This window comes from Cajanus cajan, chromosome 2 (genome assembly GCF_000230855.2).
Source record: "Cajanus cajan strain Asha chromosome 2, NIPB_CcT2T_4, whole genome shotgun sequence".
Taxonomy (NCBI): Eukaryota; Viridiplantae; Streptophyta; class Magnoliopsida; order Fabales; family Fabaceae; genus Cajanus; species Cajanus cajan.
Genome location: NC_138518.1, coordinates 38,867,164 through 38,886,305, shown reverse-complemented (window position 1 = coordinate 38,886,305; position 19,142 = coordinate 38,867,164). Strand labels below are relative to the sequence as shown.

Genomic DNA, 19,142 nt, shown 5'->3' with positions numbered 1-19,142 from the left:
TTTTCTGGAGGACCCAGATTCATGTCGAATATGCAAGGAGGTTATGGAAGAGGAATTAAATATCCTTTTAATGGCCATACCAAGACTCAGTGGAGAAGGCAACAGAGAATGAGAAAGGCAACTTTCGAGGGACACAAAGGTAATTAATTTTTGATTCCTGTACCTTACGAAGGAGAGGCATCTAAGAAATTCGCAGAGGATGAGGAGGATTTGATTACGAATTGTTTTGAAAGTGGCTTCGAGGATTCCCTCGAAGATATTTGTGGAGTAGTGTCAATCCTACCTTTCGAATATGCTGAAGCAATGGAATCTGTGAATGAACAGGAAGACATACACCGTGAAGATTTTTTCGGTGACCCCAACTATGAGTCAAAAATAGTATGGGTGAATCAAATATCTCGAGTCATTCCAAAGTTTAATTCAGCAGTGTTCGATTCACCTACCCAAGAAATGAAGGACCATCTGAAACCTTTACTATTGACCCTTATGATCGAAGGAGTTAAAATCAACAAAGTCCTAGTGGATGGAGGTGCTGCTATAAATATACTCCCACAAACAATGCTGAAACGTTTTGGGAAGACTTTGGCAGATCTGAAACCTCACAATATCCTTATTTCTAACTATGCGGGAAAATCTTCGCAACCTGAAGGGATGATATTGCTAGATGTCCAAATTAGTAGTATGAAAAGAACCACTATGTTTATTGTTACTCCCTCAAAAGCTAACTTTAATGTGCTGTTGGGAAGAGAATGGATTCACAGAATGGGAGTAGTACCTTCGACAGTGCACCAGAAAGTCTTTTTCTGGAATGATGACGAACACTTAGAAGGGTTGGATGCAGATCAGAAAGAGTATGAGACGGGAATGTATTTCGCGGATCAACAAATTACTACATTTGCGAAAACTTAGCCTTTCGATGCTATAGACCCATATGTCTTGGAGGCTGTCGCCACCCGCCGAAACGGACCTTGGCATTCGCGACGATGGTTGGACTCTTTTTAAGATTTGAAAGATGATGGATTGTTAGAACGACTTATTCTCAAACTGAGACCTCATCGAACTAATAATATTTATTAAATGATTCTCACCAATCTATGTTAATCCCAAACGGGACCCTCCATGGATTAGCGGTTTTCGTAAAAAGAAGGGTTCTTGGAGTCGCCACCAATATTTTACTCAAAACATTGGAAAAAGATATAAGGCAATTGATTTTCGTAAATCAACTTCGGCCATTACAACCAGAGTTGGGTAAGGGAGTCGGTTACGTGTGAGGAAGGTGTTAGCACCCCACAACGCCCCTTTTGGGTTCCCTATGACGAATTATTTCATAAATAATAGTATAAAGTTACTAAATTACCCCTTTTTATTAGAAACGATTATAGATAAATTATTTACATGATGAAAGCTCTAAACATGTAATGCAACAATCAAAAATCAATAAAAGCAGTAAAAGAAAGGATTTAGAAAGAAACCTCCGAAGCGGGCTTTTATATATATGAACAACGTTAGGAGGCTTTTTGGCGCTCCTTCCCACTACACGTCCGTTGGCTCCTTTCCCCTAAAGACAAAATTTTTACTATGGAAATCAAAGAGATTTCCCTTCGACTTGTTCGAATCTCAAGCTAATGGCTCGTGACTCAAGAACTTCGTCGGATCGACTCCCGGAGAGATATCTAGGGCAGAGAAGAGCTCAAAAACCCAAGAATACTCAGCAGGAGGGTTGAGGAATCAGTAAAAAGTGTGGAAGGACGTGCCAATGACGTCCTATTTATAGGATTGAGGCGCAATACGGCCTGGGAGGTCAATACGGCCCGTACTGGGTTTTTGAACTACAGTACGGCCGTATTGAATTTGGTACGGCCGTACTGAAGTTCAAAAACTTCAGTACGGCCGTATTGATTTGACTACGGCCCGTACTGAAGTTTTTTGAACTACAGTACGGCCGTATTGAATTTGGTACGGCCGTACTGAAGTTCAAAAACTTCAGTACGGCCATATTGAGTTCACTACGGCCGTATTGCAGTTCAAATGGCTTAGTACGGCCGTACTGAACCTCTAGGAGGCTGTATTGAGCTCCAATCCTCGCACACCCTTATTCTAAGCTACTCTAAGACTTCTAGACCTACAAAGAATCATCCTAGGGTCTTCCAGGAGTCCTTCCGGCTGACTTTCCTTCGGTCTTCGAGAGTCTTTGAGCTTTATTTCCGACCCGGACAATTTTAGTGGTCTACAGCTGCCCCCCCTTTACTTAGTCGAACGACTTTTTGGTGTACCGGTTGACAAGTAAAGGAGTTGACCCAATTGTCCGGGGAGTAAGCCATCCTTCCGACTTGTAGTGTCTTCCGGTGGGAAAATTGTTGAGTGGCCTCTCCAGGTTGAGTATTAGTCGTCGCCTCTCCAGGCTCGTTGCATACCTCGGTGTTTCTGACAACCTCGGTAGCGTGAGTTTGCCCTCTCCAGGGTCTGCATGCCTCCATGTTTCTGACGATGTTGGCAGCTGCATACCTCCGTGTTTCTGACGACGGGGTAGCTGAGTATTAGTCGTCGCCTCTCCAGGCTCGTGCATACCTTGGTGTTTCTGACAACCTCAGTAGCGTGAGTTTGCCCTCTCCAGGGTGTGCATGCCTCCATGTTTCTGACGATGTTGGCAGCTGCGTACCTCCGTGTTTCTGACGACGGGGTAGCTGAGTATTAGTCGTCGCCTCTCCAGGCTCGTGCATACCTTGGTGTTTCTGACAACCTCGGCAGCTGCATACCTCCGTGTTTCTGACGACGGGGTAGCTGAGTATTAGTCGTCGCCTCTCCAGGCTCGTGCATACCTTGGTGTTTCTGACAACCTCGACAGCTGCATACCTCCGTGTTTCTGACGACGGGGTAGCTGAGTATTAGTCGTCGCCTCTCCAGGCTCGTTGCATACCTTAGTGTGTCTGATCACTTTGGCAGCTTGAGTTTGCCCTCTCCAGGGTCTGCGGTTTGCCCTCCCCAGGGTTGCATACCTCCGTGCTTCTGGTCACTTTGGTAGCGTGAGTTTGCCCTCTCCAGGGATTTGTGATGATTTTGTCTCCACAGGCCACGATGCTGCTTCGACGGTTGTTTTTGATTTTGGTGCCGTTGAGGGCTGGATAGCGCAGGGATCCGTCTAGGGGATGTGCAGTTACTCATAGGTTCTTGTGTCCCAACCTTCCATTGCGTAGTTGGTGCCCACTGGGGAAATTATGATTCCTTGGGGATGTAGACACAAAGATGTTCTTCCTGAGGTGAGCGATGCCTTATGATTGGCTGACGTCCTTTCGACGTTGGTGGAGTATCCCGGTTATCCTTATTCGGGTGACTCTTTTGATTTTCTGATTTTGTTGCCTCTGCGTAGGCCGTTATCCGCTGGGGGATTCTGTTGTGATGATTTTGTCTCCACAATCCACGATGCTGCTTCGACGGTTGTTTTTGATTTTGGTGCCGCTGAGGGCTGAATAACGCAGGGATCCGGCTAGGGGATGTGCAGTTACTCATAGGTTCTTGTGTCCCAACTTTCCATTGCGTAGTTGGTGCCCACTGGGGAAATTCTGATTCCTTGGGGATGTAGACACAAAGATGCTCTTTCTGATGTGAGCGATGCCTTATGATTGGCTGACGTCCTTTCGACGTTTGTGGAGTATCCCGGTTTATCCTTATTCGGGTGACTCTTTTTTTGATTTTCTGGTTTTTTTTTTTTTTTTTTTTTTTTTTGAAGGAGTGCCTCTGAGTAGGCGAATGGGGATTGAGGATCTTGTGTATCCCAGAGTATTATTTAGAAAGTCTCTGCAAGCTTAGCTTCACTCGTCGCTTGAGTTGGAAAGCCATCTTCCACTAAGGAAGTCTGAGTCTTTTGACTCGGATGCTCTGTTTGGATGATCATGCTTCCGTTGAGGAATCTTGTTGATCTTGCTCTGATAGCTTTCACTGGGAATTCGACCCAAGAGTGCAAGCTGAGATATCTCTGGGGAGTATTATTTCGGCAAGCCTCTCCAGGCTCAGTTATTCTGTATTTTCTGAATTTTGCCTTTTCTCTTTTTTTGTCGATTTTGGCTTTTTTTCGGCATCGGAGGGATCTCAAACACACTCACAGATAAAGTATGCAGAGGAATGAAGATGTTGTTGATGTACAAAAGAATGGGCCAATACGGGCCGTATTGAATTCAATATGCCCGTATTGGTGTGGACGTTATGGCCAATGCTGCCGTATTCATTTCAGTACGCCCGTATTGAGTTGAAAATTTGTTCATAACCCTAATTTTAGTACGGGCGTACTGAACATGGTACGGGCGCATTGTTTTTTCTGAAGTTTATTTTTATTTTTTTATTTTTTTTTTGAGAAAACGGCAAATATTTTTTAGTTTTAACTCTCCGGTATAGAAGAAATAGAAAAGGATCATATAAAAGTTTTTTAAATTTAAAACGGATCAGTACACCCGGTCTACGAATATATTCTAATTATCAAAGAATCCCTCGAATTTTAGGGGGCATGGGAATTGTAATTCTTTCAACTTCTAGAGGTATAATGACAGATCGAGAGGCTCGAGTAGAGAGAATCGGTGGAGAAGTTTTATGTTATATATGGTAATCTTTCTAACATCCGAATTCTATGAGAAACTTCTATCCATTTTTGTAAAAAAGATAAAAAAAAACGCAAGTTTTTAATATTATTTCACCCCTTATATAATAATATATAATAGTGAATGCGAGAAGGAGGTTTAACTGGAATTGGAAAAAAGGGGAACTCATGAAGATTTCATTACTAAATGAATAACTTCCCAAAGGTCTGTTTCAGGTTCCCTTATATAATAAATGCAAATTGGATTTTGATTATAGGCTATGTTTCCGAAAAAATTCAATGTACTTTTTATAGGTATACAATTGGGAAAGAAAAAAAGAAGTCATTTAATTAGGGCGTTTTTGAACTTCAACATTATTTTAGTGAGGAAGGCTACAATTAGAAGTTCGAAATTTAAGGAAACCTTATTTTCTTCCAATAATTTAATTTGGGATTAACTTATTAAGGAATGGCAAATATGAAAATAAGGGCCTCCGTTCGTAAAATTTGTGAAAAATGTCGATTGATTCGAAGACGGGGGCGAATTATAGTAATTTGTCCTAATCCAAGACATAAACAAAGACAAGGATAATATTTTCACAAACAGGGACTTTATAAAAATAAAAAATATAATATAGAAATTTATATTTTTTATTTTTATATTATTATATATATATATTATAAATTATTATATTATTTTATATTCTATATTATTATATATTAATTATATATATTAATTATCGAGTTATTATAAGAAATATTGTTGATATTTCAATTTTTGAAATAAAATATTTCAAAATTTTATTTTGTATTTTATATTAATCGAAATCGAATACAATTAATATAGAAAAATAGAATATTAATTCTAGTTAGAAACTAAAAAAGTATTTTGTTTTTACATGAAATGGATATATCCATACCATATATCTTGGATTTATTTTTATGAAAGAATTAAATTGAAATAATTAAATATGGCAAAACCTATACCTAAAAAGGGTTCGCGTAAAAATGGACGTATTGGTTCGCGTAAGCATACTCGTAAAATACCAAAGGGAGTTATTCATGTTCAAGCTAGTTTCAACAATACTATTGTGACTGTTACAGATGTACGAGGTCGGGTGATTTCCTGGTCCTCCGCCGGTACTTGTGGATTCAAGGGTACACGAAGGGGGACGCCTTTTGCCGCTCAAACCGCAGCAGGAAGTGCTATTCGAACAGTAACGGATCAGGGCATGCAACGGGCAGAAGTCATGATAAAAGGTCCCGGTCTCGGAAGAGATGCGGCATTAAGGGCTATTCGTAGAAGTGGTATACTATTAAATTTTATACGAGATGTAACACCTATGCCACATAATGGATGTAGATCTCCTAAAAAAAGACGTGTGTAAAACTAAAAATAAACATTGAAAAGATTTCAAGAGAACATTGAAAAGATTTCAAGAGAAATAAACAAGTCAAGGATTTGATCAAAATAATATATTACTATGGTTCGAGAGAAAATAAGAGTATCTACTCGGACACTACAATGGAAGTGTGTTGAATCAAGAATAGACAGTAAACGTCTTTATTATGGATGCTTTATTCTGTCTCCACTTATGAAAGGTCAAGCCGATACAATAGGCATTGCAATGCGAAGAGTTTTACTCGGAGAAATAGAGGGAACTTGTATCACATGTTTAAAATCAGAGAAAATACCACATGAATATTCTACCATAGTAGGTATTCAAGAATCAGTACATGAAATTCTAATGAATTTGAAAGATATTGTATTGAGAAGTAATCTGTATGGAACTCGGGACGCGTCTATTTGTTTCAAAGGCCCTGGATATGTAACCGCTCAAGACATCATTTTACCACCCTCTGTGGAAATCGTTGATAATACACAACATATAGCCAACGTAATGAAACCTATTCATTTTTGTATTGGATTAGAAATCGAGAGGAATCGTGGGTATCGTATAAAAACACTAAAAAACTTTCAAGATGGATGTTATCCTATAGATGCTGTATTCATGCCTGTTCGAAATGTAAATCATAGTATTCATTCTTATGTGAATGGGAATGAAAAACAAGAGATACTCTTTCTCGAAATATGGACAAATGGAAGTTTAACTCCTAAGGAAGCGCTTTATGAAGCCTCTCGGAATTTGATTGATTTATTTCTTCCCTTTTTACATGCAGAAGAAGATAACGAAAACAATCAACAAAAAGTTACTTTGCCCCTTTTTACTTTTCATGATATATTGGCTAAGACTAAACTAAGGAAAAATAAAAAAGAAATAGCATTGAAATCTATTTTTATTGACCAATTCGAATTGCCTCCCAGGATCTATAATTGTCTCAAAAGATCCAATATTCATACATTATTAGAACTTTTGAATAATAATCAAGAAGACCTTCTGCAAATTGAACATTTGCGGATAGAAGATGTAAAATATATATTGGACATTTTAGAAATATAAAAACATTTTGCATCAATTTGAAATCTGTTGGGATAGGATTTTTTCATATATATATATATATATATATATATATATATATTTATTTTAATATAATAAAGGTGAAAATATGTGATTTAAATCTTTAGAACAAATACATATATTCAGAAGAGACTTAAAATAGAATAGATGTATCTAGGGATAATTCATTTTGAAATGACTAATCCCTAGATACACAATCGACATGACATGATATTTTATTTCAAAATGGAATCAGTTTAAAAAATACCTAAAGTTAAGGATTTCTCAATAGGTAATGTTGCTCCAATACCTAACCAAAGGGCAACTACGGTACCAATCAAAAAGATGGTTGTTGCTACTGGACGCCGAAATGGGTTTTGAAATTTATTAACATTCTCTAAAAAGGGTACTGTTAATAATCCCGCAGGTACCGAAACCATTAAAAGAACGCCCAATAACTTATTGGGCATTGTACGAAGTATTTGAAATACGGGAAAGAAATACCATTCAGGTAGTATTTCCAAAGGAGTTGCAAATGGATCCGCGGGTTCCCCAATCATTGATGGTTCTAGAACTGCTAAGCCTACATTACAGGCAATAGTACCTAGAATTACTACTGGAAAAATATATAAAAGATCGTTGGGCCATGCGGGTTCTCCATAATAATTATGACCCATTCCTTTAGCCAATTTAGCTCTTAATACAGGATCATTCAAGTCAGGTTTTTTTGTTATTGGGATAGGTGAATTCTTATAGATCCATCCTCCGAAAGAACCGGATATGATAATTTTTCATCATCCGGCTCGAGCACTAATCAAAGATTTTTTTAAATGTATCTATAGAAAAAATGTATGTGTTATCCACACATATATTTCGATTCTACGTAAGAAAATAAATCCGATTCTCTTTTTTACGAAGTTACAATTATTTATTGAAATAAAAAAAAAAATTGAAGTTCCTATTAAGTAAACTTTAGTAAACGCTCAATACCCAAGTAGGCTTTTCAAGTTGATAATGCTTTCTGGGTGATCTCAAACCTTGCAATTCTTATCCTGTTCAAAAAAAATCTTGGGACTTTTTATGTACAAAGGATTTACTTGTTACTAATATAATCTAACCCGCGTTCTTCTTTATATCCACTTTTTTTTTTTAACTCCGATAATATAAAAAATCGAAGAAATGCATAAGAAATGAATGCAATTTCATACTATGTAAGTTTAGTGAAATACATAAGATATAATTCAGATTATACCACATCACTTATTTTACTGGATCTTACGGAGCCTGCTCATCCAAAATAAAATAGAGTCTGATCATAGAAAAGATTCTCTTCAAATAAAACCAGCCTACCCTCTCCTCTATAGGAACCTTTGTTGGTGGTTGGAAAAAAGACACATTTAATTGTAAATTTAAATGTGGCAGATGAGATAAAGTGATATATCTGCGTGGCCCAATCAATAGTTCAAGTCACACACTCCCATAATCCATTTTTCTTCGGAGAGTTCCCTTCAACTATTCGTATATGTAAAAAAAAATATAAAAATTCAATTTTTGTTAAGTTAAAGGGAAATATCCAAATACATGTCTTATTTTTTTAAATAATCCATATTTGTAGCAATGAAATTTATTCCTCCCCAAAATCAAAAATAATTTCGATTACAAATATCTATGATCCATCTTCATTATAAAGGACCTGAAATGCCTTGCTTACGTATCATTGAAAAGTGCATTAACATAAATACAGCAGTAAGAAGAGGTAATACAAAAGTATGCAAACTATAAAAACGAGTTAAGGTAGACTGTCCCACACTAGAACTTCCGCGTAATAACTCTACCAAAGACGATCCTATTACAGGAATAGCTTCGGGTACGCCTGTTACAATTTTAACTGCCCAATAACCAATTTGGTCCCAAGGTAAGGAATAACCAGTTACACCAAAAGATGCGGTTAATACAGCCAAAACTACACCCGTAACCCAAGTTAATTCGCGAGGTTTTTTAAAACCACCCGTGAGATACACACGAAATACGTGTAGGATCATCAATAAGACCATCATACTTGCCGACCATCGATGAACTGATCTTATTAACCAACCAAAGTTAGCCTCGGTCATTATATATTGAACAGAAGCAAAAGCTTCAGTAACGGTCGGACGATAATAAAAGGTCATAGCAAATCCCGTTGCTACTTGGACTAAAAAACAAGTAAGTGTAATTCCTCCTAAACAATAAAATATATTCACATGAGGAGGTACGTATTTACTGGTTATATCATCAGCAATCGCCTGAATTTCAAGACGTTCTTCGAACCAATCATAGACTTTATTGAGATAGGTAAACCAATGGAACCCCCCCCAAGAATCGTATATGAGAATTTCATCTCGTACGGCTCAAACAAAAATACCCCAATATTGGTTGTAACGAAAACAAATATGTATAATAGAAAGTTTGAAACTTCTTTATTTAATCTAATACTATGATTATAATTTAATTTTTTCTGACGATAAGAAAAAACTAGAAATACAAAAGCTACTCTTTGGGGTTATAATGCCAAAATATCAAGTCGGCTCACTCATCTTTATCTTGATCTTTTCAGGCCTCTTGAATATTCTATATATTTACTTTCTTTTTTATTTGTGTGTAATGTGATTTTACTGCTGTCTTCTTTATTATTATTATTCTGAATTTTGATTATTGATAGGAATTCTCTTGTTAGGACCATATGAATCAATTAAAAAAAAAAACATCAGATTCATACTATAACCACGATGATTCAAAAAAAACCTGAAATCTAAGTCCAAAAATTCCCTGAGTAAGAACTGCTGGATCATCACTTATTCAATGAATAAATATACTGAAAAAACAAAATTCAAAGAAACATTTGTTCTTTGATAAAAAAAAAAGGTAAAGCTCCGGAAGCTTGAAAGGATTAAAATTATTCCATTTTTTTTTGAAACTCTTTGAAAAGTTTTTTAAGCCCGGTTGCGAGGTCTAAATATTTAGTATGAATCATAGTTCTAATATTTTTAGAATCTATTTTCTATATTCCGTGCTTCAGATACTCGAATAAATATCGGACGGGATTAAACCATCTCTATCAAGATGACAGATCCTTTTTATGTTCTGTACTATCAATAGGATCCATTAAAACAAGTCACACACTCATATTCCGGAAATACAGAAACAAAAAAATTCCACGATCAAACTACCAAATACAAATGGAATAAGCTAACAAACAATAAGAAACCTAAATGTTTAACTTTCCTTTCTATTGAAAAACAAATAACTCGATTCTTGTGAATCTAATTCATAGAAATTCCGTCCAGTAAAATGGACGAATTATAAATCTATAAAATAATAGATAGAAATATCGCAAATAGAGCCATTGCAACACCCATCAAAGGAGTAGTTCCCCACCCCGGAGCTACTTTACCATACTCTGAATTTAATGGTTTCAATAAATCCCCTACAACAGTTCGTCTTGGACCAGATCTAGAATTATCCTCAACGGTTTGAGTAGACATAAATAGTATTTTTTATTCATTGAGATCTGTTGACTTTGTATACTATTCCGCTGTAAATATAAGGATTTTATCCTATAGATCTACTGTGATCTTGAAACTTTAGAACTATAATAATGGAAACAGCAACCCTAATTGCCATCTCTATATCTGGTTTACTTGTAAGTTTTACCGGGTATGCCTTATATACTGCTTTTGGGCAACCCTCTCAACAATTAAGAGATCCATTCGAAGAACATGGGGACTAGTTGAAGTAATGAGCCCTCTATATATAGAGGGCTCATTACTTCAATTAAGATAATCCAAAATTATTTCATTTTTTCGTTGGAACTTTAGGGGGTTCTCTAAAAAAGATAGCGAAAAAAATAATTCCTAAAGTCGAGACTAAGAGGAATGTATAAACCAATGCTTCCATATATTTGATCGTGGTTTACAATTATAACTTTCATACCTGTTTGTTGGGGCTCATTTCCCCCTCAAAAAAAAGAATAAATACAATGATTTAAATCAAGATTTTTCTAGTTATCTATGTGAAATTCAAAATCATAACAAAAAAAGTAGAAAAGGAACAAAAGAATGTTCTATCAGACTACCTGTCTTCTTGTAGTTGGATCTCCAAGTTTTTGGAAGGTTCCAAATTCTACTTGAGCGTCTAAATCTGGGTCGATACCAGCAAAAACATCTCTGAACAAAGTTCTAGCACCATGCCAAATGTGCCCGAAAAAGAATAGCAAAGCAAATGAAGCATGTCCAAAAGTAAACCAACCCCTTGGACTGCTACGAAAAACACCATCTGATTTCAAAGTCGCACGATCTAATTCAAAAATTTCACCCAATTGAGCACGTCTAGCATATTTTTTCACAGTAGCAGGATCACTATAACTGACTCCATTAAGTTCGCCACCATAGAACTCAACAGTTACACCTACTTGTTCGACACTATATTTAGATTCTGCCCTTCGAAAAGGAACATCGGCTCTAACAATTCCATCCCCGTCTACCAAAACAACTGGAAATGTTTCAAAAAAAGTAGGCATACGCCGTACAAAAGGTTCATGCCCCTCTTTATCTCTAAAGATGGGATGTCCTAACCAACCGACAGCTATTCCATCTCCATTGTCCATTGAACCCGCTCTAAATAACCCCCCTTTTGCTGGATTATTGCCAATGTAATCATAAAAAGCTAATTTTTCGGGAATTTTAGACCAAGCTTCTGATAAATTTTGATTTTCGGCTAGTCCAGCACCAACTCTTCGATATATTTCTTGCTGGAAGTATCCCTGATCCCATTGATAACGAGTAGGACCAAATAATTCAATGGGAGTTGTTGCTGAACCATACCACATAGTTCCAGCAACGACAAAAGCTACAAAAAAGACAGCAGTAATACTGCTGGAAAGAACGGTTTCAATATTTCCCATACGTAATCCTTTATATAGACGTTGGGGCGGACGCACACTAAGATGGAAAAGACCCGCTAATATGCCCAACGTTCCTGCTGCAATATGATGAGAAGTTATCCCTCCCGGAACAAAAGGATCAAAACCTTCCACACCCCACGCGGGATTTACGGATTGTATCCTTCCAGTTAGTCCATAAGGATCAGATACCCATATTCCAGGACCATACAATCTTGTTACATGAAATGCGCCAAAACCAAAACAAGCCACCCCTGCAAGAAATAAATGAATTCCAAAAATTTTGGGCAAATCCAACGAAGGTTTTCCAGTACGTTCATCATAAAAGATTTCGAGATCCCAATAAACCCAATGCCAAATAGCCGCTAAAAAGCACAAGCCTGAAAACACAATATGTGCTCCGGCCACCCCTTCGTAACTCCAAATACCCGGATTCGTTATAGTCCCTCCTGTGATATTCCAACCGCCCCACGAATTGGTTATTCCTAAACGAGTCATGAAAGGTATAACGAACATACCCTGTCTCCACATTGGGTCAAGAACAGGGTCAGAGGGATCAAAAACTGCTAATTCATATAGAGCCATCGAACCGGCCCAACCAGCAACCAGAGCTGTGTGCATTATATGAACAGAAAGCAAACGGCCTGGATCATTTAATACAACAGTATGAACACGATACCAAGGTAAACCCATGAAAATACCCCTTATATCAACAAAAAATAGACACTATGTAACTTTATTGCACTGGAAAAAATTATACTATGCACTCTAGCCTTTCTGTAGATTATCTAGGAAAAAGGATTAAAAGTTGTTCTAGTTTTTTAGTAATAATGGAACAATCCTATTTGTAGAAATAAAAAGAAACAGATTTATTCTATACCCGATAAGTAACAATACGCAATGGTGGGAAGACGAGAGGGGTTGACAATTTTATCTATGAATATTTAAATAAGTAAATGCAGACATATTCGTTTATCACCCCAATAACCCATTCGTAACAACTTTACTTTATTTAGTATTCCTTTTTCTTTAGAAAAATGCAATATAATAAAAGTAAATCATTTTTAACATGGTAAGCTAATTCTTACGTTTCCACACTAAAGTGAGATATATGACTTTATTTTTTTCTCCATTTTATGCCCATTGGTGTTCCAAAAGTACCCTTTCGAAGCCCAGGGGAAGAAGATGCATCTTGGGTTGATATATAGTGCGACTTGTCAGATATAGTAGGTCTTATGGTTTTTACCCGTTTTCTCCCCCGATCGAGATATCCTCTCTTTCACCCCCAAAAGAGAATGATGAAATCATAAAAAATTTGGAGCGTGAAATGTAATGAAGTATAATTCGATTGATTTTTTGGTTTTTAGAGGGGATATCCAGATTCTTATTCTAAATTATTCATAATTTATGGTTGGCTCGATTGGACCAATAAAATAAAGTACCCAGGCTCTGTTTAGAAAAAAACCAATTGGTAATATATCTACGATCACCACTTCGATCATATCATATATTTTACAGAAAACATAAAAAAAGATATTAAGAAAAGAAAGCAGTTATAACAAAAAGATATAGTATTGTAATATTTGTCCTATATGTGCAAATCCAAATCGGGCAGATCTTTACTCAGAGTAGAAACGAAACCTAAAAAAATGGAAAAAGTCCATTCAGAAACAAGAAAATTACATTGTGATTGGGATTCAATCTCGATGAAAGCAATACATCAATGAGAAGTTAGTTCAATAAAATGAGTATAGTATTATTTTCTTTAAAAGTTTGAAGAAGTCCATTCTGAAAAGAGAAAGAGGTTCAAAATCGACACATTGATTCCTTTTTTATTATATGATTTTTGGTGAACTGTATGCATCAAAAGGCGCATGTACGGCTCTTAAGGAAAAAAATGGAATCCTAATCAATCGACTTTATCGAGAAAGATTACTTTTTTTAGGTCAAGAGGTTGATAGTGAAATATCGAATCAACTTATTGGTCTTATGGTATATCTCAGTATAGAGGACGATAATAAAGATTTGTATCTGTTTATAAATTCTCCGGGAGGGTGGGTAATCCCCGGAATAGCTATTTATGATACTATGCAATTTGTACAACCAGATGTACAAACAGTATGTATGGGATTAGCCGCTTCAATGGGATCCTTTATTCTGGCAGGAGGAGAAATTACCAAACGTTTAGCATTCCCTCACGCTCGGCGCCAATGATTCTTTTATTTGAGAATATATATAAAGACTATACCTTCGCCATAAAAACATTTAATAAGTAATAATAGCATGGTATTTCGAATTCCATATGAAAATTTAGGTTTTTTAAACCATTCGATTCTATATAGAAAGAGTAGTATGAAAAAGAGGGTATTTACAATTTTATCTGATCTATCAGGAACCTAGTTAAATTTGAGTGTCACAGACTTTTTTGTTTTTTTCATACCAGAAAGCTTTTAACAATTTTTATTTAAATTAGAAGAAAACATAACATATGAAAAAAAAGAAACTTTCGGATTGTTGAATAACAAACAAAATTAAATAAAAAAAACAACGGAACCCTCATAGTATTTTGAATTCTATTCAAAAATAAAAAAGAAAATGGGTTACTGTATTGTTTATTATTATTATTTAAGGATCTGGATCCAAAAAACCCAGTAGATTTTTTACTTCTTTTTTCTTTTTTTTTTCTTTGATGGAAGAAAAAAAATTCATAGAAGAAAATACTCTATCTATAGAGGAAAAAAAGAAATTACATACGTGGAAAAGCCGTATGCATCAATACGTATAAAATGCTTGTACGGTTATGGAATCTTATTTTTGCTCATTATTTTTCTTATTTGTATTTATCGCTTATCCCCTTTCTTTAGGGAATAAAGAAAATCTTTACCAATATAGGATAAATCATTATCAAAATCTTTATCAAGATAAGGGAAACACTTATTAAATTATACAATCAGGGTAATGATCCACCAACCCGCTAGTTCTTTTTATGAGGCACAAGCGGGAGAATTTATCCTGGAAGCAGAAGAACTACTGAAAATGCGTGAAACTATCACAAGGGTTTATGTACAAAGAACAAGCAAACCTTTATGGGTTATATCCGAAGACATGGAAAGGGATGTTTTTATGTCAGCAGCAGAAGCCCAAGCTCACAGAATTGTAGATCTTGTAGCAGTTGAATAAAAAATGGATGGCAAACATTATTATAAAAAATACAGGATTTTAAATTTCATTTTTTAATCTTCTTACTTGAATTTGAATATAGTATCTCTAAAAATTAATCTATTAATAGAATATAAGTAATTCGGGGTTAGGATAGATCTAAACCTCCTCATTATTATATATTATATATATATACAACTTACCATGCCAACTATGAAACAACTTATTAGAAACACAAGACAGCCAATCCGAAACGTCACAAAATCCCCAGCTCTTCGGGGATGCCCTCAGCGCCGAGGAACGTGTACCAGGGTGTATGTGCGACTCGTTTAAATCATATAGTAAGAAAAAACCCATTTAATTTTTTTTAGTATTGGCGATCAGTTAAGATAGTGTGAATGGACTTTTTCCATTCACACTATCTTTAATTATATATACATTCCTTTACATTCTTCTATCATGTATCAAATTTATGGTTTTGATTGGTGGTGCAAACCCAATAATATTAATTTGCAATTTAAGATGAGAAATACTTTACCATTGGTAACAAATATTAAGTTATCCATTAAGCGGAGAAAGTACTATTGCAATTAAAGATAAATTTTGTCCTTAATGAATTTTACACGAACGGAATAAGAGGGTCAGCTACCCAGCAAATTTTCAAAATAAAATACCGTTACTGTATAACTAGATTTCGTTGTGAAAAAACCTATTTACTAGATATTGGATGGGTAGAGCCAAAGAATGTGAACTGTACAAGTTAACAATAAAATGGATTAAATGAATAAAAATATTAAAAAAAGGCTCCGGTGTATAGAGAGGACCTAACTGTTTCTAAAAAAATCGTAGAAACGATGGAACCCACCATTTTTTTTATCTATGTCCTATTTCATTTACTATTACTATGTTTTTTGATACCTAGTATCAATACAATTTCTTATTTTGAGGTTCAATATTTCGAAAAATATAAAAAAATCGTGGTTGGGGAGGTTATAGTAGCAAGAGCCATTGGAATTTTTTTTTTATACATTGGAAGAATCCATTTTTGTTATTAATAGACCAGGAAGAAGAAAAGAATAACTGAAAGAAAAAAATAAAATAGTTGTTCATCAAAGTTTCATTTATTCAATGAACAGAATTAAATGAGGATATATAGCTCGGAAACGGAGAACAAAAATTCGTTTATTTACATCAAGTTTTCGCGGAGCTCATTCAAGACTTACTCGAACTATTACTCAACAGAAAATTAAAGCTTTGGTTTCAGCTCATCGGGATAGAGATAGGAAAAAAAGAGATTTTCGTGGTTTATGGATTAGTCGAATAAATGCAGTAATTCGAGAGAATCCAAAAGTATATTATATTTATAGTAATGTTATATATAATATATACACCAGGCAATTGCTTCTTAATCGTAAAATAGTTGCACAAATAGCTATATTAAAAGAGAATTGTATTTTTATGATTGCCAATGATATCATAAAAACCAAAAATCCCCCTAGACGTTACTTCGGGAAGGTATAGAATAGAAATTTTTATATTTGGATAGCTTTATCATATGATAAAGCTATCCAAATATAAAACCACGCTTTATAAATAAAAAGAAAAAAAATTATTCTTCGTCACCAATTATCTTTTTTTTTTTAATTATCTTTTTTCTTACAACATAAAAACCCAAATGGAATTGTCATAGTTTTCGAACAAAACATCAATCTATGTGTAATTGGAATCTAAATTCAAATTGGATTTCGAATTATTAATTTCTATTTTTTTTTTTTTAAAGTAGTAGTTCTAGCGGTCGACTCGTTTTTTTCAAATTGTTTTTCATTATTAAGAAAAGGTAACGAAGATAAAATACGAGCTTGTTTTATAGCAATCGTAATTAATCGTTGTTGTTTTAAGGTCAATCTATTTACGCGTCTTGATAATATTTTTCCTTGTTCACTAATAAATCGACTAATTAAACCCATGTTTTTATAATCAATTCTGTCCCCCGATTGGATCGGGGGCAAACGCCTACGAAAAGATCGCTTGGATTTAAGAAAGAGTCGCTTAGATTTTTCCATGGTTTGTATATTCCTGTTCCAAAAATCACATATATTACAAGAAAGTTTTTTATTCTTAATTTTTTTAATATATGTTGTTATATAATGATATATGTATATAATTTAACTAAAAATCAACTAAACTTTAAATTATAGAATATATATATAGAAAGATAGATATATATAAAGATATATAGATAAATACTAAAAATAGATCATTTTACATGTTATATTCCTTTGGCTGAAAAGGTAACACACAAGCTATCCATTTTCTCTATTTTTTTCTTTCAGCGTGAATTTTATGTTTGCAACAACGGGAACAGAATTTTCTCAATTCCAATCAACTAGGCGTATTGTGTCGATTCTTTTGAGTAATATATCTAGAAATACCCGTTGATTCCTTATTAACACTCTTTTTATCACAACCGGTACACTCCAAAATAACTGTTACTCGCATATCTTTACCCTTGGCCATGAACCTCCTTTGGGTTTTTAATTCACTTAACTCTTCCATTTTAGGATTCGAATCTAAGAAGAAGAAAAGAAAGAAAAAAAATAGAAATTAATAATTGGAAATCCAATTATGTTATGAAAGATTTCGTTCCAATTAATAATTAATATTAATATAGTAGAAAAATAATACAATGATCTCGAACTAGATTTAATTTCGAATTGTAATACAGTATTTGAGTTTTTTAAGTATTTTTTAGAATATTGTTGCCCCACCCTATCAATTCCATTTCGATTTCTGGTTTCACTCTATTCTAAATCGAAATGGAATTGAATTATTAATTCAATTCCATTGAACCCTGGACCAGATCCCAACTTTAACTCCGAATTTCAATGAGGCAGAATTAACCTTTATTCTTTATCTTTCCTAACTTATTCTATTACAATTTTCAAAAAGAAGAAATCAAAAAGAGGAGATTAATTACATATATTTAATTGGATCTATAATTTTCTTCATCCCTTCCCGTGTCAATAACTAGAATGAAAAAAAGGGGAATATCAATGCATCTGGAAAAAAACGATTGATCTCTATCAAGAGACCTGCCAAAGCCCCGAACCATAGAGTACTTACTACTGGTGCCACGGAAAGATATGTTTTTAGATCTCGCATTTCAAATCCTCCTTTATTAAGTATTATATATATATATCTATATAGAATATTGTTTATTCTTATTCTATGGAATAATATTTCTTTTATTTTTAAAATATTTTTTATTTTTCATATTTGATTGTATATTATAGTATAGGAAACTATAAAAATGGCAGAATAATATATAAATATATGTATATAGATATATCAACAGAGAAAATAAAAATGTGGAAAACAAGACAAAGATTCTTTACAATAACACTAGAAACAAATCGAAAAGGGATGTAGCGCAGCTTGGTAGCGCGTTTGTTTTGGGTACAAAATGTCACGGGTTCAAATCCTGTCATCCCTATCCCTAACTATTACTTTTCTATGATATTCCTTATTATATGAGCAATAGAACGGGACCAATTGAAGAAGAATTCCAATTGGACATAAATACTTAATATCTATATGTATATATATATAGATATTAATATATTGATTATAGTATATATATATGCTAAATGTATTAGGATCATCTAAAATAATTTATGAAAACAAAGCGCTCTTAGTTCAGTTCGGTAGAACGCGGGTCTCCAAAACCCGATGTCGTAGGTTCAAATCCTACAGAGCGTGATGGTTCAAATCCTACAGAATGCGATTCTAGTATTGTTAGATTGAGAATTACACTGAAATAATTGAACTATAGTTGAAAATATTAATTTTATCCTTGTGTATTAGGATTAAAACATATAAATAGGGAATCCATAAACAAAATAGACATTAATTAAAGATCCAACTGATCACCTCGTCGATATTGTAAATATGCAGTTACAAATAATCCAGCCAAAGTAATAGGAATTAAACCTAACACGATTCCAAATAGAAAAACTTC

At 34.6% G+C, this 19,142-nt stretch overlaps 1 protein-coding gene and 2 non-coding genes across 3 annotated transcripts; all 3 read left to right on the top strand.

The window, feature by feature from the left end:
* Nucleotides 1–12,944: 12,944 nt before the first annotated feature.
* LOC145954245 (ATP-dependent Clp protease proteolytic subunit) lies at nt 12,945–16,474 on the top strand. Its single transcript, XM_083068128.1, has 3 exons — nt 12,945–13,172; nt 13,876–14,169; nt 14,920–16,474. Exons 1-3 carry the CDS (start codon nt 13,102–13,104, stop codon nt 15,143–15,145), a joined length of 591 nt encoding a protein of 196 aa, XP_082924254.1. The 5' UTR covers nt 12,945–13,101; the 3' UTR covers nt 15,146–16,474.
* Nucleotides 16,475–18,543: 2,069 nt separating this feature from the next.
* On the top strand, nt 18,544–18,617 carry TRNAP-UGG (transfer RNA proline (anticodon UGG)). Its single transcript has one exon. It is a non-coding gene; the product is annotated as a tRNA-Pro (tRNA).
* A 192-nt stretch (nt 18,618–18,809) lies between these two features.
* TRNAW-CCA (transfer RNA tryptophan (anticodon CCA)) lies at nt 18,810–18,883 on the top strand. The gene has a single exon. It is a non-coding gene; the product is annotated as a tRNA-Trp (tRNA).
* Nucleotides 18,884–19,142: the final 259 nt, after the last annotated feature.

Bases quoted from the DNA above. Each gene is read 5' to 3' on its own strand.
- LOC145954245 (XM_083068128.1), top strand. From the start codon at position 13,102: ATGCCCATTGGTGTTCCAAAAGTACCCTTTCGAAGCCCAGGGGAAGAA. The intron at 13,173-13,875 runs GTGCGACTTGTC...TGGAATCCTAAT, and splicing joins GCATCTTGGGTTGATATATA to CAATCGACTTTATCGAGAAA. The intron at 14,170-14,919 runs GCGCCAATGATT...TTATACAATCAG, and splicing joins TTAGCATTCCCTCACGCTCG to GGTAATGATCCACCAACCCG.